Source organism: Thermothelomyces thermophilus, chromosome 7, assembly GCF_000226095.1.
Source record: "Thermothelomyces thermophilus ATCC 42464 chromosome 7, complete sequence".
In the NCBI taxonomy this organism is placed as follows: domain Eukaryota; kingdom Fungi; phylum Ascomycota; class Sordariomycetes; order Sordariales; family Chaetomiaceae; genus Thermothelomyces; species Thermothelomyces thermophilus.
In genome coordinates this window covers 2,712,087-2,733,682 of record NC_016478.1, presented here as the reverse complement: position 1 = coordinate 2,733,682, position 21,596 = coordinate 2,712,087, and the positions used below count along the sequence as shown (strand labels likewise).

Sequence of the window (21,596 nt, the reverse complement as noted above, 5' to 3'; positions counted from 1 at the left end):
GAGACTGTTATCGCTAATAACAGTTGCGCATGTGATTATCCCGAATATCTGTTTGCGCCACAAACACCACCAGCACGACGGCGACCCTGAATAGCGACCTTAAGAGCTCAGGTTTGTAATGCATCTCTATTTCTCCGCGTCCTCGTGATTAATTCCGGGTATTAAGCTCCATTGCTCCTCCCTTCTTTCCTAGGCATTGAAAATAAACGAATCAAGATCAGCGGGTATACATGATGAAGTAACAGGTCATTTAACCCAAACACCGCGACGCCTTTGTCGATCGGCTGCGCCTCCAGAGTCTTTCGTCATGTGCCATGCGAATGTGTCCTCGGGGGCAGGCAGCAGCATTTCGACTGTCCCCGCTACTAACTAAGAAATGAAAGTCTGGAAGAGGTGGGGAAGATGTGTGTCTTCTTTTTCCCTTCATGTTTTTTTTTTGTCTGTCGCCTACGACGAGCAACTGGAGCGGTCCTCAGAACCGATCCATATGCGCCGCGCTGTACTTGCTATACCGGCTCTCGCCCGTGTAGGCGGGATGCAAGGCAGTGGGCGGCCGCTGGAGGCCCGGGACGACGGGGCTGCCGCGATCACCGCCGTCCGCTCCGTGGCCGGAGGAGCCGTGGCCGGAGTGGCCACGATTGACGAGGTCGTCGTCCACCACTAGGTCTTGCGGCAGGATGGGCTTGCTGATGTGGATGCGCGAGATGCGCGACTTGCGGAAGTTGAAGTTGAGAGGATTGAGGACGCGCGTCAGGCGCCGGACGGCCGACGACGGCTCCGCCGCCTCTTCCTCCTTGGACCAGCTCCGGCCTGACCAGTTGTCGCGGTGAGGCGGGGAATAGTGCGAGGCGAAGCTGTGCTCGATGTCGTCGCTCTTGTTGGCGGCGTGCTGCACGGCAAGCTTGCCGTGGGTGCGGATCTGGCGCGAGGTGACGATAACCTTCTCCCCGCGCGGTCCTTCAAAGGAGGTGCGGAAGATGACGGAGGCGCAGATGTTGAAAAAACCGAAAGTGGCCGACAGGATGGAAGCGGCGAGTATAGCGCGCCACCAGTCCAGCCCGAGTGTCTCGACTGTGTACGCCGGCTTCCAGGCCTCGCCCAGGATCTCGAAGCCGATGAACACCATGCCCCAACCAAGCCAGGCGAGAGAGTGGTCAGGGCCCAGCACCGGCCAGTTCCTCTCGTAATATCCCTTGAACCCTTTCCACGGTACCGGCAGCTCCGAGGCGAAGAGGAACGCGGCGAAGAGGAAGACGAAAACGTGAGTCATCATGTCGAAGAAGAAGAAGTGGTGGTTAATACCCGAGAGAACGGGCATGGCCAGACTGGCCAGCATGACGGCAGCCAGGCCGATCATGTTGAAGGCGCGCAGGATGTTGAGGACGACGTGTCCGGCGCCCAGGAGCTTCGAGTCCTGCCCGAGGGTGAACATATTGGATGGACGTCTAACTGGATGCCTGTTAGCCCTTGCCCGCTTGCCAGCGGTGCCTTTTTGTGTCCCCCTTGCGAGCCTCGCTTGAGGAATTGATCTCGCTTGTGGTGCGGTGGAGGTTGGTCTCGGCTCTCCGTGTGCGATGGGTATACGACTGGATGCCTCCGCCTCGGTAAACGTAATCAGTGGCCGACTAGCCAGCGGCATCCCGGGAGCCCGTGTACGCCTTTGGGCAGTCTCTAGCCGTGATGGTAGAGACGACGGTGGCTGTACTGGCCGCCCTGGTAGTTTCCCGAGGCGGGCTCCGTCAGGCTCCGGCTGTGGCGGCGTTAGGGGCCGTGGTGTTGGTTCCCTAGATGCCCCAGGGGTTGCTGAACGGGCTGGAAGAGAGGGTTCCCAACGCATTGGAGAGCCTGGAGCGTCCTCGTACACCGACACTATCGAATCGCGCCCGGGAGGACGCCCAGAACTATCCGAGAGCGAAGAGACCTCGGAACGCACCGTTGATCGCCGCGCCATCTCGGGAGAACAGGTTGCCATGACCGGCGACAATTTTTGCGACTTGATCGCGTCGGGTTGCAGGAAGGGGCAGTTCCAAGATGCATTGCCTCGTGGGAGCCGCGCTCGGGAAGGGTGGCAGATGACTAAGTATAAATACTTACAGAGAGTGTATATGCTCCGGATCAAGCGACTGCCTGCAGTTCTTCAGATGCTCGGAATGATGGAGTGGATCTGCTGGCAGATACACGCGCGGCTGTAAATCGAGATGATGTTTAGGGAAAGAAGAAGAAGAGAGAAGAGTTACGATCAAGACAACATGAGGCGTGACGGTCCAGGCCGCGCAGTAGTAAGAAAAGGAGAGGGGAAAAGAGAGTCGACAATTGGATCAATAGGGAAGCACTCTCATTGTCCGACTGTTTGGGGCAGACAATAGGGGCCAGACAAAGGTGAACGGTCCAAACAGGAGCGCGGGTTGCCTTCAGCGGTGGCGAGCAGTCTTTTAACAATAGGAACAGCTGCCACTGTCACGGCTGTTAACGCTGGATAAAGAGGAGAGCAGATGACGGGTGAGTATGCGCAGGGGCTCAGTGGGTAAAGAAGTGGCCCGCGGCAGTTCCCTCCATGGATGTTTCGCATTGAGCAGAAGTGTTTCTTGCTCTTCTGGCCAATGAAGCCATAGGCGCTGCTCTGGTTCGGGGGGAGACATCATCTAGATTTTGCCCACACGTTTCATGAAGGGATGTAGGAGACAGGGGACAACGCGGGTAGCCGAGCAAAGCACCTGGCTAGCCATACCGCGCGCAGAATGCAAAGGGTTCGCAGCAGATACCTAGTGTAGGACGGCTGCATTGCCACGGCGGCATGCCGCCGTGTCAGGCACGGGGAGCAGAGTTGTCTGATCCGGGGCGCTATGCGGCGATCTGGAGACCGCGCCATCCCACGCGGAGTCAGTGGATGCCCCGCTAGCAGCGCATCGCGCGACTTGTCGATCGCTGTTGTCCAATGGTTTAGGACGGCTCTGTCGACTCTAAGGCGAAAATGGTTGCCGCCTTCTTAATTGTAGATAAGATGTTGGGTTGGAAACGCGTGCCGTGGCTTTTCAAATCCATGCTTGCGCGATGCATCGATTGGCTGGGAGCGAGCCAAGCTTGTTTCAGACCTTAGTGTACTACACAGTACAGTACATATGTACATTACACTACACACTAACGGGCAGCATCTTCGGGATATCGCATTTTCCAGGATCGAACTCGCAGTTTGTGGAAAGTCAGGCACGAAAAGAATGGAAAGCGAAATAATGCAATGGGGAAGCAATACATAAGAATTGATAGCCTGGTGGACCTGAATGCCAATGTCGGGCGCGTGAGAGAATATAGGTGGTAACTACCTACTTTTGTAAACTTGCCAGTACCTTTAGATCACCAAAGTTTGGGCGACGAGAGAAGAGTGGGGCAGGTTCTCTACTGCGAGGATTTGGGTTGCTCAGTTTACACACATATAAAAAACACATACAAACTCGTTGCTCTCAGGCACGCTGACTCCCATGGTCCTGTGGTGTTCTGATTGTCATGGCGATACTCGCGTGCGTGGTTGAAACAGTTAAACAGAAGGGCGATGGTAGGGTCAATCGATCCTCCTAAGCGTATTAACGTGGCGCTTATGGTGTCTGTCCACATAGTGGACTGTCAAGTTCCAGTCAACGAAGAATTGGTGATTTCCTTTCTGCTAAACGCGACACCCCGGTCTTCCATCTTAACCATTGGATAGGTATGAAGCACCAAAGAACCAGGTGTTGTTACAGTTGACGCCGACAAATGTTTGCCCTGACGCGGAAGTGCAGTGTTCCGCGCGTCTACAGAGTGCGTACAGTAATCCATGCACGATCAGGTCCTGTAAGTACAGTACATACAAAGAAGGAAAGCCGGGCAATGATTGGGCATTAGAAGGATGAGTTCAGGCGTTCGATGCATTGCTTGGCGTCCGTGAGACCAGTCAGTGGAAGCGCCCAGAACTCCCGAGAGCGGGGCGTAGCACAAGCCTCGTCCGACGCCAACTGCCAGCAAGTGGCTGCGAGGCAGCCTTCCCATTCTTCCTCCCTCGCGGCCGTCAAATTCCATTCACCGACTCGCCTCTCTGCCTCCGCAGCGAACCGACAACACATAGGACGCAACCGCTTAGCGCGAAGCTCTCTCGGGTACCGTACTGAACCTCTCTTAGCGCTCCTCTGAGTCCACTTCTCATCGCCAAAATGTCCCGCGGAAACCAGCGCGAAAAGGCCCGCGAGGCCAACCTCAAGAAACAAGCAGCCATTGTACGCCCACGCTGAAGATCCTTTGGTTCCCCAAACCAAGCATACCCGACACAGCCCAGGACTGTTTTTTGACAAGCCATGTCTTGAATGCAGAAAAAAGGGCATGGTATGAGCGGCAGCGAGCTGGCCAAGGCAAAGGAGATCGCGGCGCAGAGGATGCGCGAGAAGCAGGCTGCCGGTATGCCGACCCGTCACCCGCAAAATTCACGCCGAGTCTATCTACTCTCGCCATGTCTACCGACCAGGCCACACTAACCTCACTTCTTCAGCCGACGCGAGGAAAGCCGCCGAGGCCGCCGCCAACGCCAAGAAGAAATAAATGCACCACCCAACCCTTACGGAATGACCGCGACGACATCTTTACCACGACACGTACAACCACCGGCATGAGAGCATCTTTTGATTTGAGGCGAACCATGAACCACATGGGGGAGTTTGGTTCGGCGTTAGACAGGAAAGGAATATCCACATTTCTTTGATCGTGCTTATTTTTGGGAACCGGGGCGCCCAGGTGCAGCCGCACACGCATTCACCTGGCCCCTTTTTCTTTTTTTTCCTTTGGTTTACTCGGTGGTGGTGTAGACGGAACCGTGCCGCGCTATGTCGGTGGGGCTGATGTTGGATCTGCTTCTTGACTGACATGAGGCGCGGCGGTTTTAGGGGGAGGTCCACTTCCACCTTCTCTCTTTCTCCCTCCCTTCCTGCATATTCCGTTTCTGTCAGCCAGTCAGTCAGTCAGTCAGTCAGTCGCCTTGACCAGTATCATTGTGGTTAGCGCTACTCTGAACTACTTGGTTGACGCTTCTCACCAACCTCCACGAGACGCTACTGCAACTCTCTGCCACGAGTTGATCATGTATGAGCTGAAGAGGTTTTAGACATACCGGGCAGCGACAAGGCGCACTGCACCACTCGGACTACATACATCCACGCTGGTAACCTCCAATGTCCTTGGGAGGTGGCGCCGAATTACGGACAAAGCAATCGCCTAACTCGTACTCCGTACCCCTGAAATGACTAGTTACTGGAGCGGCGAAAAACATGCGGAAGAGAGTAAGGACAGCCGGTGCGTGCATACCTCAAGGAGTCTGTCACCACGTCAAAGTGTTTCAAGATGCTTCTTAATTGCATGCCAATGGAGGCGGTAGAAAGGAGTCAACGCTGGGCCAAGCTCCCGAAATATTCCTCGATCTTACACGAACATCTCACTGCAGCTCGAGAGGGAGATTGATTCCACCAAAAACGTCGTGTATTAATATTTGAGCATCCGGAAAATACGAGCCAGCCATATACCTCTCTGCTCCGACAACTCCCAGGTCGAGCGGCAGCATAAGAGAGACAATACAGGGGAAATTGACAGCCAAGAAAAAGGAGACAAAGTCTACAGATGAATGGTATTTCCGCTTCCCACCACTATCGCCACCGCCACCAGCAATAGCAGCAGCCGCAGTTTTAGGGACCCCGCCAGAAAACCAACCGCCGCCAGCGGTCAAAAGAAAAGTCATTGCTTCATAACTTTGATGCTTAGAAGCCAGCCTTTTTATACCCTACGAGCAGCGGCAGGGACCATGGCCATGGGGAGGGCGCCTACTTGGTTATATCGCTGATTAGCACACGCACCACATGATACCCTAGCCCATCGGGAGGTTGGGGGGGAGAAGAGGGGTGGTGGAAAAGAAAAAAAAACGACTTACCTCCAAAGCCGCCAAAGCTATCCCTTCCCTGCACCGCCTGGTTCGGGAAGCCGCCGAAGCTGCACTGCACAGCGCAGACGCAGGACCCGTCGGGCGCGACGGTGCCCGTGCCGGTCTGGATGGAGCCGGCGGCGTCGGTGGCCGTCGGGGCGGGCGGGGCGGTGACGGAGGCGGAGGCCGAGGACTCGGCGGCGCCGCCGGTGCCGGCGTTGGGGTCGGCCGGGGGCGGGTTGCCGGTGATGGCGCCGCCGGCGCCGTTGCCGGCCTGCTGGATCGCGTTGGCCTGGAACTGGGCGTGCGTCTTCTCGGCCGTCGGGTTGATGCTGAAGACCATGCCCTTGCCGCAGTGGCCTTTCTGACGGCAGTAGAACCCTGTGGTTGGCGCGATTCTGGTTAGCTTGAGCAGCTTCTTCTAAACAGAAGACAAGCGGGGGGAGAGCGTACAGAGAGGAGTGTCAACCATGACCTGCATCGCGACCTGCGGCGGAGGGTTGACGGTGTTGTTGGCGTTTGCCTGAAACCCGGAGTCCATGCCTCCCGCGAGAGCCTCGCATGGCTTGTCGAAAGAGGACTGGGTGGCCGTGTGGTTCTGGCTGAGGAAGGTGAAGATGACGGTGTCGCCGACCGCGGCGTTCAGCTCCTGAGGGGTGAAGACGAGGCCCGCAGGGCCGCCGACCGTCACGGTGTGAGTGGCACCACCGGCGACGACGGTGGTTGAGGGAGGGGCGGCAACGGTGGTCGAGCCGGCCACGTCGGTGATAACGGCAGGAGGAGCAGTAGCGGTGGCGTCAGCGGCCACGGTTTTTGTGACGGTGACTGTCGAGGCTGAGCCGATGACGGTCGTTGCGGCACCGCCGCCGAGGTTGACCCAAAGGAAGTTGATGGCTTGGCCGGAACCACGGTGGAGGCCGATGAGCTGGGCGAGCTCCTCGAGCTGTGCCTCAGAGGCCGGGACGCTATCCTTGCTAGCAGCGTCCACGACCTGGACGTTGTGGCCGTTCCGCCGGACGGGATACGCGTTGTGAATCGCCTTGCCCAGCGCCAAGGGCACCATGCCCAATACCACTGCCGTTGCTGCAGAGAACTTCATTTTGCCTCCTTTATTCTGTATCGACCTTCGTAAATGTCGGTCGTGTCTCTCTCGAATCGCCCCGAACGCTGAAAGATATATATATGACTGAGATATATGACGGGGAAATAGTCGAACAATCCGGATGCCAAAGCGAGTCCCTGCTCGTCGTGGAGAAGTGAAAGATGTAGGGAGGAAGAAAAAAAGAACGGATCAACCAAATGAGTGAACACAGGCAGAGAAAGGCAACGGTGGAAAGAGGGGGTTGAGAAGAAAAGAAACAGACTTCTGCAGTAGCCACTTGAATGGGGGCCCGTCAGCGCTTATATCGCAGCATGATGATCTCCGAGCACGACGTCCCCGGGCTGTGAACTCGACAAAAGATCCCCGTATGCCAAGGGCAGGTAGGGGACAAGCCCTGAAAAGTTCGAAACAGCCGGAGAAGCATCAGCGTGGTAGTAGACTACCCCTGTCACATCCACGCCCGTACGGAATGTACGGAAGTTCCCTATACACTAGACACTGCACAAACGTTTGGGAGGGTTCGGGAACAGACAGGGCCGCCACACCTGCAAGGCGATACGTGTGGAGCGCTGGTAAAGGAGACAAGCTTGGCCCCGGGGGGGGGGGGGAGGAGGGGGCTGCTAGCAGCAAGGAGGTCTGCTGCGACACGATCGTCTCAGGATGGTGTTTGACATGTTGCCAAGCTCGGAGTGCACGGGCTGTTTGAGATGGGACGAAGAAACCGTAGCAGGGGCTGTGCACCCCCGGTCCGGTCCCGAGCCCGAAGGCGGCTCTACGGAGTATTGACTCGAGTTTTCGCAGACAAGCAAACGGATGAGCGAAATTCCAAGTGTACTGTGTAGGGTACATACAGCGCAGAGGGGGGGAGGCCGTGGTCAAGAAGGGATTTGGCCGCGCTGTTGCAGCGTCGTTTGTAGTCTTTTTTTTTTTTTTTTTAACGGCGCAATTGAGCGTTTACAAGTCCATGCGGCCGTCATGGAAGCCCAAGAACGCTTAGTTCCCAAGCAACGGCATCCATTCTGAAGAGTCAACCCCAGGAAATGATGTAGTAACCAACCCTCGCGGTTTTACCGCCTTTCAAGAAGTGAGGTTTACTGTTTACTCTACTGCACTGCGCGTCGTCCTGAGTTAAAGCCGCTCCGCCGGCCAAGTTGAATGGGATGGGCCCCGAAAGTTCTGATAAACCTCGGCGTAGATCGTACTGCTAGCGAGGTTAAACGATCTTACTCTCTACAGGAGGACATACACAACTTCGTAAGCTTTCATCAAGCAACCGGACACAATAGGTACAGCACCTGGTTGGAGGCCGCCAACGGCAACTACACATCCCAGTGCCACCTTCGAGTGCGCCCGAGTGCACGTGGACACCACACGTGTAGATGTCCTTCCGGGGCACTGCAATCCAATCAGAGTCTCGGCCATGCAGCTCGTCCGGCGCCAAACCAATGGACAGCGACGTGATCGGACGCCGGAACTTTCTTCCCGTAGGATGAAGGTACGTTTGCGGCCCCTGGTGCTATGCCGAATGGAGATGGAGATGAGTGAGGAGGCGCGGGAGGCTGACACAACACATGCCGTGGAGGTGCTCAGACGTGCTGCCCGAGCAGCCGTTGAATTCTCAAACAAAACTCGTCGCAGGGGGGGCCGAAAATTAACAGTGATCAGTGTTGCAGCAGACCCTGCAGGTCAGGGCTCCCTTACCAACCGGGGGGAAAGGGGGGTTAAGGGCCTGCAGTTGCCAAGCCTCAAGTGCTCTCGGTCCTACGCTACATTATACGCTTGTTACCCCAGGATTTCAGCCTCCACTCCGCGCCGATAGATTGCGTTCCGATGTACCCCTGCACTGTTTGTTCCTTTTAGTGAAACCGAGAGCTCCAGAGCGGCCGGCGTTTCTTTTTGTTCAACCCAATCAACGAGCTTGACCCGGTGATCAAGGTAGCGCAACAGGAGATCGAGACCGGGAAGGAGCCCCCCTAGGAAGTTTTTGGGCTACTCTGTGCCTGTTGACTTCTTTGTTGCTTGCCTTCATAGAGTCCAGTGTAGTAGCCTGTAACTGTCAGTGGCGGGTCCTGGCGGCCATATGCCATGGAGGGGTAAGCTTACCTGCGTAATACCACGACATCAAGAGGTTCTTGAGTTCCTCATCCTGCACTGCAATTTGTTAGCTCGGGCAGCGGCCCTTCCAGTTCCTCAACACTTCAGGTAGGCTCACCAGTGCCCAAGACTGTCTGTGGCCCTGGCAGGGAAGACCCCCCGGCCTGCAGCGCATCCCCCTGTTTCTTGAGACCATCCCGTTAGTCTATGCCGATAAGGGTCCGTTCCTGGACTTCGCAGTGAAGCGGAGCAGCATCGGAGAGGAAACTCGAGGAACTTGTTTCATGCCAAGATTTGAACCTCTTCCAAGATGCCCGTCCCGCACCGGGAGTGGTCTGTGCATCCTATCCGTACCTTGTTCGCATTCACGGAGTCCTGGACATCCGAGATTGTCGGGACCGATGTTTCGTCGCTCTCCTCCATGGGTATTGTCTCGTCGACCTCTGCCTCCGCCTCGGCGTCCTCTTGAGAACGCGCAGCTTCGTCAACTACTCCTGGTTCGGGCTTGGCATCGGTGTTTGACCGAGTCCTGCACTGCCGTTAGTAAGGGAAACCGCAGGGCCGCTTCTCTCTTCTTCCTTTCGGTTCCTCGCCCGTTGATCTGGATTGCCGCGGGGAGGGGGGGGGGGGGGGGGGTGGTTACGTTTCATCAGCGCCATTGAGGATGTCGTCGACCGAGCCGCCTTTGGCGTGAATGCTGTGGTACTTCTGCGATCGGTGTCAGGAACAGTCTTGGACGGTTGACACGTCGCGCTCGCAATTTGAAGCGCGTGGCTTCCTGACCTTGTATTCCTCTAATGCCTGGTTCCAAGACTCGACGAGCGCCGAGTCGTCCCATATTTCCTCGTGGGTTGCCGCTGTTTCGGGCTCCATCTTGATTGGGGGACTTGATGTTGTAAAGTTGAAGATTTTCAAGAGGTTTTCGCTCGCATCTCGGGCAGAAGACCCTTGGACCCTTCCTGCGTCGGCATTCCCTCACCTTCCTCAACCAAGCCTACACGATCTCTGCCATTACTATTCCTACCCGCATTCAACTTACATTCCGCAACCTTTATGATTGAATTGAATTTACCGTCAAAAAAGGAATATATACTACTTTGCCACTTTCCGTCAAGACTCTCTACCTTTGCCTCCAAGAAATCGAGCCAACACACCCAACACACTTACACCAGTCCCTGCATCCAACTATAACGAGCAATATACGACAACAACGGCGAGCAAATGGAGCCTAAAGCAAAACACGGAGAAAAGTATAAAAAAAAAAAAAAGGGGGGGGGGGGGGGTAGAGGCGTAAGAAGCCGTTGAGACACGAGAACCAGCGCCCTCTTGGATCGCAGAGTGCGGTATTTCAACCGACGACTTTACTGCTGTGTTGTGTACGCGACGTCGCGGGGACGAGACAACAAACCAAAACATCCCGAGTAGCCCCGCGCGCCGGTGACCGGAGTCCTCGGAGGTCTGAATGTGAGTTTAGCTCAAACCCCGCCGGGTTCCGGTTCCGGGTAATCCGGACTGTAGCCCGCAGACTTAACGCAGTACGGATTACGGTAACCCAACGAGCTCGTGCAACCCCCGCACACCCACCGTCTCTCGAGAACACTCGGTAGAGCTCCGGCTAAGAGAAGCTGGCAGCTGGGAGACACTCCCCACCCAGCACAAACTGAGCGGAGCGGCGATCTAGACGCTGTCGCAGCGGTTCTAGCCCTACGCGAACAAAGTTTTGCACGTCACGCGGAACGCCGCCTTCTATGACGGACCCGCAAAACCTGCACCTTCCCGGAGTCCCCGCCCTTCAAGCTCTCCTCGTGGTAACCCCCGTCCCAGCTCCAACAGATAAGGCGAGCGTTGATCATTGCTGAATCTACGGTTGCTGCCACAACGCGTGATGGACAGACTTTGATATCCCACTCTCAGGCTTGAGACTTGTTGGGGGCTGTGGTTAGCGATCAGGAGCTCGACAGGCCTCGAATCTTCCCTGCATGCCAGCGAAGCTCCTAGTCTACGCGTCCCAGGCAGAGTCGGGTGCCGAGACCGACTCCATCGTGTGCTTTGGGAAAGTCGAACATACGGGGGTTTAGGGGTGACGAGGCAGGTGGGACCCTGGGCTCTTTCACTTTCTCCCCCCCTCACACATTTGTCCAATGTCGGGTCATTGTTGAGGCTGTACGCAATAATAAGACGATAGGAGGGTTCCTTCTTTTAAGGGAGCTCGGCGATCCTGCGAATTGACTTTCCTGTCCTCCTCCTCCATCACCTCCATCACCTCTTCTATCTCTTCTCGCTCTCGGACAGTGCTGCCGCCTGTGATTCCAGTTGCCTCGCACGTCTATTTGACCTCCCGAAGTCGTTCGTCACTGAAAAGATTAGCCACCGCTCTACGCAACTCGAAACCAGCTCTAGTAGCAAGGGGGAAATGTAAGTAGCGCGCTCATGGACGCACGCAGCCACTGTACCGACATCAACTAACCGCAGTTCAAACCAGGGCTTCCCAGGTTTGTCCAAGCCCAGGACTGAAATCGTCGCGCACACTCTGCTCACCGTGTTGCCGCAGGCTCACTACATCGGCGTAGACGTCGGGACTGGCTCGGCTCGAGCCTGCATTATCGACTCTACCGGCGAGATCAAGGCGCTGGCAAGCGAGAACATCAAGCTCTGGCAGCCCGCACACGGCTACGGCGGCTCCCACTATGTATGCGACCCAACCCCGCCATTCCCCCGCTCCCACTTGCCACCTTTATCCGGCCACGACGGGCATCACGCAGACCCAGACTGACACACATCCGCCAGGAGCAATCCACAACCGACATCTGGCGGGCGATCTCGCACTGCGTGCGCAAGACGGTCGCCGACTCCGGGGTCGACCCGGCCTCCATCAAGGGCATCGGCTTCGACGCGACGTGCTCGCTGGCCGTCTTCACGCACGACACAGACGAGCCGGTGCCCGTCACGGGGCCGGACTTCTCCAACGCCAGCGGTGAGGACCGCAACGTGATCCTCTGGCTTGACCACAGACCGCTGGCCGAGACGGAGCTCATCAACAGCACCGGCCACAAGCTGCTGCGCTACCTCGGCGGCAAGATGAACGTCGAGATGGAAATCCCCAAGGTGCTGTGGCTCAAGAACCACATGCCGCCCGAGCTGTTTGCGCGCTGCAAGTTTTACGACCTGGCCGACGCCCTGACCCACCTCGCGACGGGCGGCGAGACGAGGAGCTTCTGCAGCGCCGTCTGTAAGCAGGGCTACGTGCCCGTGGGCGTGGATGGGAGCGTTAAGGGGTGGCAGGAAGATTTCTACAAGGCGATCGGGCTGGGCGATCTGGTAGAGGACGGGTTTCGACGGGTGGGCGGGGTCAACGGTGTGGTGAGTGTTTGGCCGCCATCTTTTTGTGTTTTGTTTGATTGGACGCGGGGCGTCGGCTGATACGTGACAAGAATGGCAAGTTTTTGAGCGCCGGCGAGTTGGTCGGTGGCCTTTGCGAAAAGGCGGCCAAGGACTTCGGGCTCCCGCCCGGCATTGCGATCGGGAGCGGCGTTATCGACGCATATGCCGGCTGGATCGGCACGGTCGGAGCCAAGGTCAAGCTGGATTCGGACCACCTGGACGACACTGTCGCCTCGAATGACGTCTCGCAGGCTTTCACCCGGCTGGCGTCCGTGGCCGGGACGTCCACCTGCCACCTGGCCATGTCGAGAGAGCCCGTTTTTGTCCCAGGAGTCTGGGGCCCCTACCGCGACGTCCTCATGCCCGAGTACTGGATGGCCGAAGGCGGTCAGTCAGCAACGGGAGAGCTGCTGAAGCACATGCTCGAAACGCACGCGGCATACAACGACACCATGAGAGAGGCCCAAGAGGCGGGCAAGAACATCTACGACTATCTGAATGACCACCTCCGGCACCTCGTGGAGAAGACGCGGGCGCCGTCCATCTCGTACCTGGTGCGGCACTTTTTCTTCTACGGCGACCTCTGGGGCAACCGGTCGCCCATCGCTGACCCCAACATGCGCGGCGCCATCGTCGGCTTGAGCAGCGACAAGAGCAAGGATAGCATGGCGCTGCTGTACTACTCGACCATGGAGTTCATCGCGCTGCAGACGCGGCAGATTGTCGAGACGATGAACAAGTCGGGCCACACTATCAAGAGTATCTTCATGTCGGGCAGCCAGTGCCAGAACGAAATCCTCATGGACCTAATCGCAACGGCGTGCGGCATGCCGGTGCTGATCCCTAGGTACGTCAATGCCGCGGTGGTGCACGGCGCCGCCATGCTGGGTGCCAAGGCGGCCAGCGCGGACGAGCAGGGCAAGACGGAGCCGCTGTGGAACATCATGGACCGCATGAGCAAGCCGGGCAAGGTGGTCCGGCCCAGGAATGACGCCGCGGAGAAGAGGTTGCTGGATGCCAAATACGAGGTGTTTTTGGACCAGTGCCGGACACAGCAGGAATATAGGAGGAAGATCGACGAAGCGCTCAAAGGGACGTCGTTGCAGGATTAATAGCAGTTGGAGTTAATTTATTTATTTTATTATAGGGGGGGGGGGTTGCGATTTGCATTAGTTCAATTCGGTTCATGGTTCATGGGAAAGGTCGTTCAAGAGGATACATGTATGTATGTACGTCTGTATGTATGTATGTACACATGGACCTGGGTAAGGATGGTGGTAATGATAAAACTTATTGTATTTCAACATCGCCTTCTGGCTTGTACCTGCATGCAAATGTTAATTGATGATCTGGAAGATGTCCTGCACGACCATACATCATATAATAACTGACGCGCTTTCATGGCAACAACACAGGCGTGCATCGCCCTGGCATCGTATGGAACCTTGAGAGCCAATATCCAGCACTTCAAAGGTATCGCGACAGAGACTTAGGAATTTTATAACCTCCTGGTTTTTGACAGGTCAACCGCTGTCAGTAGACACCGTACCCGAGTTGCAGACTAGTGTAGTTCACACTATGGAGTAGTATGGAGTAGCAGTCAGCGAGTTAAGAGTTGGTACGGATTACTTCCCGTTTGCTTAGCACGCGTCCCGTATGTGGCCCAAGCTTGTCGCTAGTTAGCTCTGAACGCAGCCCAGAAGAACCTCAGGTTGCTTGGTTGCCCGGGCCCCACACCCAAGCATTCCCATTCAAGGCGCGTCTAAAGCATTTTCAGGTGCAGGGCGTTGCAGGTCAACAATCGAAAAAAAGAGACAAGAGACCGAGCGACGCCCCCCCCATCGCAGGACCGACCTCCCGCAAGCGCCAGCTCCCGCGCGCATTGCATATCTGGCGACGAGCAGATATCGCAAAAAGAACAATCACCACCAAGAATTGCAGCCACCATGTCGCTTTTTATGGGGAAAGGCACGCCCCCGACGGCGACTTCGACGGGAGTACTGGGCATTCCGGGAGGCAATCAGCCAGCCTCCGGCTCCGGCAACAGTATTTTCGGCTCGACGACCACAGGGAACTCTCTCTTTGGCAACAGTTCTGCAGCCGGCACGACAACAACACCCGCCCAGTCGCAGCCCAAGACGGGACTCAATCTGGGTACCTCTCTGTGTGGCACATCCACAACTACCCCTCAAGGGTCGCTCTTCGGCGGCAACCAGTCGACAACCGCGACCAGTCAGCCGACGACGTCGGGCGGGACCAGCCTCTTTGGCGGCAGCACGCTCTTTGGCAGCTCGACCGCGACCACGACTCAGCCAGCCGGAGGGGGAAGTCTCTTCTCCTCGGCCGCTCCCAGCGGCGGCCTAAGCCTGGGACTGGGCAACGCGACCAACACGAACCCTGCCGCATCCACGAGCCAGCAGCAGCAGCAGCAGGCACCGCCATCTGTGCTCCCGAGCGGCGCCCTGTTTGACAGCCTGCTAGCCAAGAACAAGAAAGAAGCCGAGGGGGAGACGGCGCTGGGCGAGCTGCCCTCTCTGCAGCTGGGCCTGGGCGATCTGCGCCAGCGCCTCAAGAAGCTTGGCCCTCCGCAGGACAGGCCTCTGGAGCATGGAAAGGCTCACTACTTCCTCGCCGCCTCCGGCGTCGACCCCGGCGCGGCGGTCCGCGACCTCGGCGCGTTCGGGCTCCAGGCCAGAGAGCGGGGCGCCGCTGCCCAAGGAGCCGGGTTCGGCGGCGGCGTCGGCGAGGTCGACGTGGAGACGTACCTTTCGAACCTGCAGACCAGGACGACGCTGAGCATGATCGCCGACGGGTTGGACCGATCGGTGCGGGACTTTGATTCGTTCCTCGAGGACAACGTGACGATGGAGTGGGAGGCGCAGCGGAGGCGCATCTACCAGCACTTTGGCATCAAGCCGAGGGAGGATGCCGCTCGCACGAGCACGCAGCCGGCCGCCCGCGCGTCGACGCCGTCCAAGGACGGCCAGGGCACGTTCGGGCGGTCCAGACGCAAGGCGGGCAGCCAGGCCGGCGGCGGCGAGCGGGCTGCGCAGCGCGCCAGCCTGCTCGGCAGGTCGGCGATGCAGCGCTCCGTCATCGGGACCCCGAGCCGGATCGGGTCGCACGCCTCCGAGTTCACGGACGTGGAGGCTCGCAAGGATGCGGCAGGCTCGGGCGGGGCCGGGTCCATGGACGACCGCTTCTTGCGCGAGAAGCAGGGCAAGCTGGCCGAGAAGATCCACGACTTCAACAACGCGCGGCAGCAGGGCTTGCCTGTCTACATCTGCCGCGACCTGGCCGAGCTCGAGTCCAAGTCCGGAGACCGGCACGGGCCGCACATCGTGGAGGCCTACCGCGCCATGATGGAGATTGTGGGAGAGTTCCCCGAGGCCGAAGAGACGCCCAGGGAACGGCAGTTTGCGAAGCTGTACCTGGACCCCAACCTCCAGTCTGCCAACGCGGTCGCGATGCGGAAGCAGATCCTCAGCGGTGCCAACGCCTTCTTGGAGAAGCAGTTCTGGAACGAGGTGAACTCGCTCATTGCCAAGTACCCGCAGGACGCGAACCTGGGCGGCCTGCCGGACGTGGTCAGCAAGATCAAGGCGTACATCCGCCTCCGCATCGCCCGCAAGACGCTGGTGCCCGACAACGTCGACCTCCAGCAGGCGAACGGCGAGTACATCTGGGCCATCGTCTTCTATCTCTTGCGGGCCGGCTTCGTGCACGAGGCGGCCCAGTACGTCAACGAGAACCAGAGCCACTTCCGCAGCATCGACCGGACCTTCTCCGGCTACATCAACAGCTACGCATCCAGCGAGGAGCGCCGGCTCAAGCGGCAGATGCAGGACCGGTGCACGAGCGAGTACAACCAGCGGATCCGCAACGCGCCCGAGGGGTCCATCGACCCCTTCCGCATGGCGTGCTACAAGATCATCGGCCGCTGCGACCTGAGCAACCGGAGCCTGGAAGGCTTGCAGACCGACGTCAACGACTGGATCTGGCTGCAGTTCAACCTGGCGCGCGAGACGGACAGGTCCCTGGAGCTCGCGGGCGAGTCGTACGGCCTGGCCGAGCTGCAGGCGAGCATCCGCGAGATCGGCCTCAAGCACTTCCCCAAGACGCCGGCCGAGGACACTAACGGTAGCTTCGGCATGTTCTTCTACCTCCAGATCTTGTCGGGCATGTTCGAGCAGGCCATCGCCTACCTGTACCCGTTCTCGTACGTCGACGCGGTCCACTTCGCCATCGCGCTCACCTACTACGGGCTCCTGCGCCCGGCGGACGCGCAGTCGGCGGGTGGCAACGAGCTGCTGTCCCACAACACGCGGAACCAGCCGCAGATCAACTTTGGCCGCATGCTCGGCTACTACACGCGCGACTTCCGGGCGGCCAACGCGGCCGCCGCGGTGGACTACCTCGTGCTCATCTGCCTCAACGCGGACGAGACGGGTGGGCAGCAACAGGCGGCGCTCTGCCACGAGGCCCTGCGCGAGCTGGTTCTCGAGTCGCGCGAGTTCAGCCGGCTGATTGGCGACATCAAGCCCGACGGGCAGCGCATCCGGGGCGTCATCGAGGAGCGCGGCCCGCTGATCGCGCTCGGCCAGGAGGACGACTTCATCCGCGCCATCACGCTGCAGGCGGCCAGCTTCGCCGACGACAACGGGCGCACCACGGACGCGGTGCTGCTGTACCACCTGGCCGAGGACTACGACACGGTGGTGTCGATCGTCAGCCGGGCCCTCAGCGAGGCCATCTCGCTCGAGATCGGCGAGGACCCGATGCGGCTGGTGCCGGTCAAGCCCCGCGTGGACGGGGGCGCCGAGGCGGCCGATGCCGCCCGGCGGGGCGGCAGCAGCCTGAGCCTGGCGGCCATCGACGACCCGGTCGAGCTAGCCAAGACGATGATGAGCATGTACGAGAGGGACCACATGTTCTGGCAGAAGATCCGCGACCCGAACCGGGTGGCGTGCTCGGTGCTGCTACAGATGAGCGACATCAAGAACCTGGTCGAGCAGGGCAAGTGGCCTCAGTGTCTTGATGTAAGTTCTAATCTCCCCCTTCCCCTCTCCTCCCCCCTCTCCTCTTTTCTCCTTCTCCCGCACTCCCCCCCCCCCCCCCCCCAAAATTTCAAACTCGGTTCGGTATAAGGTAAAAACGCGTACTGATTGGCGACGACAGAAAATCCGCAGCCTGGACATCCTCCCGCTCACGGCGCGCGGCGACCCGAGCGTGATCCGCGCTTATGCGGCCCGCTTCTCGTCGCTGGCGCAGCCGGTGGCCATCAACGTGCCCAACCTGCTCATGTGGACCGTCATCTGCTGCAGCAAGCAGCGGGAGCGGCTCCAGACGGGCCAGTTCAGCGGCAACCAGTCGACGGCGCGCCAGATGATCGACGAGCTCAAGCAGATAAGCGTCGACCTGACGGCCTACACCAGCCAGCTGCGCTACCGCCTGCCGCCGCACCTACACGAGGCGCTGGCGCGGGCTTCGGCGGATTGAATGACGAGGGAGGAAGAAGAAGGGGGAGGGAATGGCAAGGAGGGATGGAGAGGGGTGTCATTCAGGGAATGGAAGGGAGATGGAGATGACGTGCTAAGGGGTAATGTCTCGATGAATGAGGCTTAGAAGAAGAAGAAGCCTTGCTGGTATTTAGGTCTGTAGAAGCATCGGTCACTGTAAAGCTATCTATCTTGATCTCGGGTTTTTCATCGCTTTCTCGTTGTGTCTTATCCGCAAATGTTTCCTCGGATATTTTACTTTTTTTTTCACTTTTTTATTTTTCTTTATGAACGACACAATAATGTGGACAGAAACTAACACTGCCAAGCTGTCCAAGGACATTCGCATGTCCGTCAGATATAGCGTTGGTGAGTGAGACCATTGTAAAAGAATCCTGCATTGTGTGCAAGCATCCTCCTGCTTGCTTGGTTACATACAACTCGAGAGAGTTTGGTTCAAGAGATGTCAGTTGGCAAGTTCGCCGTGGGACCAGTGACTGCCAAGCCGAGTGCCCACCCCCGCCCGCGAATGACTCGGACCACCTTCCCCAAGCTCAAATGCTCGAGTCGCTGCCTGGTTCCCGCCTTTTTGCCTCGACACAAACGAGCACAAGCTCGCAGGGGCCGAGGGGGTCCAGCACCAACAAGCGACCCAACAAGCTCCGGTTGGGTGTGTGCCTTGGCAGTAAGTCACAGTGCTCGTACTCGATCCATTGTTTTTATTTTAATTAATATTATTATTATTATTATTTCTTATCTTATTTTATTGAATTTTGCTGTTTCAGGCAGTCCAACAACACAAAGTCGTCGATTGGCCCGTTGGGGGTGGGGGGAGGGGGACCCCATCCCATCCCGATCCCATCCCGATCCCATCCCGATCCCATCCCGTTTCACCAACCGATGGCGTCGTCGTGGCTTTCGGTCAACACATCCGGGAGTCCAGATCCGACCATCGATGCAGCTAACCTTGGGCTTACAAGCGGCGTTACAAGCACGGCAGGTGCTTGGGAATCCCCGGGATCCACGCCACACGGTTATAGCGCCAATCCTCCCACGGAGCTTGGACGCAAGCGCAGCTTCGCCGCGTCCGCGGTTCCCATCCCGGCGATCGCTAGTAACGGCAGCGGCGCCGACGCCGGCGCCGGCGCTGCCGCGAACCACGGTTCGGGGGAGCAGCATCCCGAGCCGGGCAGCAGCGAACACGGCACGCCATCAACAGCAACACAACAGCAGGCAGCGCCCGGGTCCCATAATGCCGCCGCCATAGACGGCACACAGGCTGGGGGTGCGCCCAAGAAGCGCAAGACCGGCCGGGGGCCCCGGGGCGTGGGCAACCTGACCCCGGAGCAGCTGGAGAGGAAGCGAGCCAATGGTGAGTGGGGACCGAACCCAGGTCCCGATCGCCGGTCCCGCTCCCCCGTCTCGCGTCCCGGTCCGGCTCTTGGTTCGGGTCGGGCCGGGTTTGGCGGCCTGGTTCAGGATCCCCCAGTCTGGATCAAGCCTGTCCCAACACGCACCTGGCTGTCCTTGTATGGTCTGGTAAAACTGACGTAGTAATGTATGGTTAGACCGCGAGGCGCAGCGTGCCATCCGCGAGCGTCAGCGTCTCCGGACGGAACAGTACGAGCGCGAGATTGCCGCCCTCAAGTCCATGCAGCCGTACCAGGAGCTGCAGAGAGTCATTCGCCAGAAGGAGGCCGTCGAGGCAGAGCTCGCAGGCCTGAAGAGGCGCATGGCTGCCATCGTGGCCATGATCCAACCTGTTCTCGGCGGCACATCCGATGGGCCTGCTCCGCCTGATTGTTGTTCGTCTTAGATCATTTCTCCCCCCCCCCCCCTTTTTTTCCTCTTCCTCCTTTGCAACCTCTCCCCCAAACCTTTGCCCCCTCGGGTCTCTGGTCTTCACTAGCCAGCTTCCTGACTCGAAATGTTAGCAGCGGCGCCGTTTCAGTCTCAGGGTCGGAGCCATTCCCTCACCCAACCACCCGCGGCAACAACCACTCACAACGCCGGGTCCACGCAAACGAGCGTGCCCTCGCCGGCGTCCGTGGAGACTCAGAGCCGGTGGCAACACAGCTTGTCCCCTATCGCGCCCACCGTAGGCGTCGACGAGCAGCAGCAGCAGCAGCAGCAACCGCTGCCGCCGCAGCCGTTTCCAGAAACGGTTTTGTTCAACCAGCAACGATATGACCTTGCCCACGGCCTAGACCTGGGCTCTGACAAGCTCGGTCTGGAGTTCTTGGTCGATCCCAAGCTCAAGATCGCCAGAATCAAGAGCGGCATCGAGGGCGCCCAGGACTCGCCAAAATATCACCACCTACCCATGAAGCACGACTGGACCGCGACCGTGTCTATGATACCGGGTCTGCAAGCGACAGCACCGACGCCGACCCAGGTTCACTCCCCCGTTTACAACCAGGCACCCGTCGCCGCTCCCAGCGGTCTCCCCGCGCCCCCGACGCCCGGCGCGGCGGCCGCCTCGGGACCGCCCACGGCCCGGCCCACTCCCATCTACGCCCTCACTCCGCGCAACTGCCCGCCAACCTGCCCGCTCGACTCCATACTCGTCGACTTCCTCTCGGAGCGGCGCCAGCGCGCCGCCGAAGGCCTCTCGCAATCCGAGATCCTGGGGCCCCGCTACCCCTCCGTCTCGTCGCTCCTCAACCCCGCCGTGTCGCTCTACTCACACCCGCTCTCCAAGGTCTTCACCGACATACTCGCCCGCTTCCCGGACCTGTCGGCCCTCCCGGAGCGCGTGGCCGTCCTGTACGCCATGTTCCTCCTCATGCGCTGGCAGGTGTCCCCGACGCAGGAGAACTACCTCCGCCTGCCCCCCTGGTTCCGCCCCGTCCGCCAGCAGACCGAGAAGGAGCACCCGGCCTGGTTCGACCACATCCCGTTCCCCCGCATGCGGGAGCGCCTGGTCAGCGGCTACGAGGACGGCGCCTTCCCCTTTGACAACTTCTTCATCCCCTTCACCTCGACCCTGAGCCTCAACTGGCCATACGAGGACGCCTACGCGCTGCTGGCCAGCCCCACGGGCGACGAGCTCATGATCAATCCCGTCTTTGAGCAGCACATGAGGAAGCTGGAGAACTGAACGCTCGGCGACGTGTTCGAAAGGGCATTCCCCGGGCTGGCGGGGTGTTATAACCTGAAGAGGGGCTCTTGAAACCCCTTGAGCTCCTTTTCCTTCTTTCTTTTTTTTTTTTTGCCTCCCCTTCGATTTCGGGTTAATACTAGACATGTTTGGTCGCCGGATGGCCATGGTTCCGTCTCGGTATCTTCGCTCTCCGCCCTGCTTAATGAGATTTGGATTCAAAAGGAACGCCTTTCGCGAACGAGGTCGAACAGCGTTTCGCAGAAAAGATTGATTGTCTGGGTAGGTCACGCCCTATTTGGATACGCAGTATTGTGCGAAGAATGGTATGGTGTGTTCAAGTATACTAACATGTAATATTCTTATAACCTCGCTAAAATTCTCGGTTCGTAGATAGCTTATTCGCTGTATGGATCACGGCTAATACAAAAAAGCGGGCAACGCGGGTCGAGGCCCTACGATATATGTATACTTTTTAATCCCTTGGAACTC

General features: G+C 58.5%; 6 protein-coding genes across 6 annotated transcripts; 3 read left to right on the top strand and 3 right to left on the bottom strand.

The window, feature by feature from the left end:
* Positions 1-75: 75 nt before the first annotated feature.
* MYCTH_2312607 (uncharacterized protein) lies at positions 76-1,503 on the bottom strand. The gene has a single exon (XM_003667082.1). The coding sequence runs from the start codon at positions 1,430-1,432 to the stop codon at positions 473-475; it is 960 nt and encodes a 319-aa protein (XP_003667130.1). The 5' UTR covers positions 1,433-1,503; the 3' UTR covers positions 76-472.
* A 2,678-nt stretch (positions 1,504-4,181) lies between these two features.
* MYCTH_2030495 (uncharacterized protein) lies at positions 4,182-4,427 on the top strand (the record flags this gene model as incomplete). The annotated part of the gene is made up of 2 exons (XM_003667081.1): positions 4,182-4,244; positions 4,338-4,427. Coding segments are annotated over 2 exons (153 nt in total), but the record flags the coding sequence as incomplete, so codon positions are not given.
* A 1,125-nt stretch (positions 4,428-5,552) lies between these two features.
* MYCTH_2312604 (uncharacterized protein) lies at positions 5,553-7,213 on the bottom strand. The gene is made up of 3 exons (XM_003667080.1): positions 6,383-7,213; positions 5,939-6,310; positions 5,553-5,831 (listed from the first exon to the last, which is right to left on the bottom strand). The coding sequence occupies exons 1-3, from the start codon at positions 7,026-7,028 to the stop codon at positions 5,785-5,787; spliced, it is 1,065 nt and encodes a 354-aa protein (XP_003667128.1). The 5' UTR covers positions 7,029-7,213; the 3' UTR covers positions 5,553-5,784.
* Positions 7,214-8,927: 1,714 nt separating this feature from the next.
* Positions 8,928-10,035, bottom strand: MYCTH_2312602 (uncharacterized protein). Its single transcript, XM_003667079.1, has 6 exons — positions 9,909-10,035; positions 9,769-9,833; positions 9,480-9,654; positions 9,244-9,310; positions 9,135-9,182; positions 8,928-9,078 (listed from the first exon to the last, which is right to left on the bottom strand). Exons 1-6 carry the CDS (start codon positions 9,996-9,998, stop codon positions 9,005-9,007), a joined length of 519 nt encoding a protein of 172 aa, XP_003667127.1. The 5' UTR covers positions 9,999-10,035; the 3' UTR covers positions 8,928-9,004.
* Positions 10,036-11,104: 1,069 nt separating this feature from the next.
* Positions 11,105-18,217, top strand: MYCTH_2141088 (uncharacterized protein; the record flags this gene model as incomplete). Its single annotated transcript, XM_003667078.1, has 6 exons — positions 11,105-11,167; positions 11,677-11,814; positions 11,913-12,485; positions 12,557-13,605; positions 14,440-17,545; positions 17,685-18,217. 6 exons carry the CDS (start codon positions 11,105-11,107, stop codon positions 18,003-18,005), a joined length of 5,250 nt encoding a protein of 1,749 aa, XP_003667126.1. The 3' UTR covers positions 18,006-18,217.
* Positions 18,218-19,454: 1,237 nt separating this feature from the next.
* MYCTH_2312598 (uncharacterized protein) lies at positions 19,455-21,386 on the top strand. Its single transcript, XM_003667077.1, has 2 exons — positions 19,455-19,806; positions 19,939-21,386. Exons 1-2 carry the CDS (start codon positions 19,656-19,658, stop codon positions 21,102-21,104), a joined length of 1,317 nt encoding a protein of 438 aa, XP_003667125.1. The 5' UTR covers positions 19,455-19,655; the 3' UTR covers positions 21,105-21,386.
* Positions 21,387-21,596: the final 210 nt, after the last annotated feature.

Excerpts from the sequence above, each read along its gene's own strand:
- MYCTH_2312602 (XM_003667079.1), bottom strand. The coding sequence starts at position 9,998 with ATGGAGCCCGAAACAGCGGCAACCCACGAGGAAATATGGGACGACTCG. Across the intron at positions 9,183-9,243 it reads ACAGACAGTCTTGGGCACTG|TGCAGGATGAGGAACTCAAG; the intron begins GTGAGCCTACCT and ends AACAAATTGCAG. Across the intron at positions 9,079-9,134 it reads GATGTCGTGGTATTACGCAG|GCTACTACACTGGACTCTAT; the intron begins GTAAGCTTACCC and ends TGACAGTTACAG.
- MYCTH_2312604 (XM_003667080.1), bottom strand. The coding sequence starts at position 7,028 with ATGAAGTTCTCTGCAGCAACGGCAGTGGTATTGGGCATGGTGCCCTTG. Across the intron at positions 6,311-6,382 it reads CATGGTTGACACTCCTCTCT|GGTTCTACTGCCGTCAGAAA; the intron begins GTACGCTCTCCC and ends CGCCAACCACAG. Across the intron at positions 5,832-5,938 it reads TAGCTTTGGCGGCTTTGGAG|GCGCCCTCCCCATGGCCATG; the intron begins GTAAGTCGTTTT and ends ATAACCAAGTAG.
- MYCTH_2312598 (XM_003667077.1), top strand. The coding sequence starts at position 19,656 with ATGCAGCCGTACCAGGAGCTGCAGAGAGTCATTCGCCAGAAGGAGGCC. Across the intron at positions 19,807-19,938 it reads TGGGCCTGCTCCGCCTGATT|CAGCGGCGCCGTTTCAGTCT; the intron begins GTTGTTCGTCTT and ends TCGAAATGTTAG.
- MYCTH_2312607 (XM_003667082.1), bottom strand. The coding sequence starts at position 1,432 with ATGTTCACCCTCGGGCAGGACTCGAAGCTCCTGGGCGCCGGACACGTC.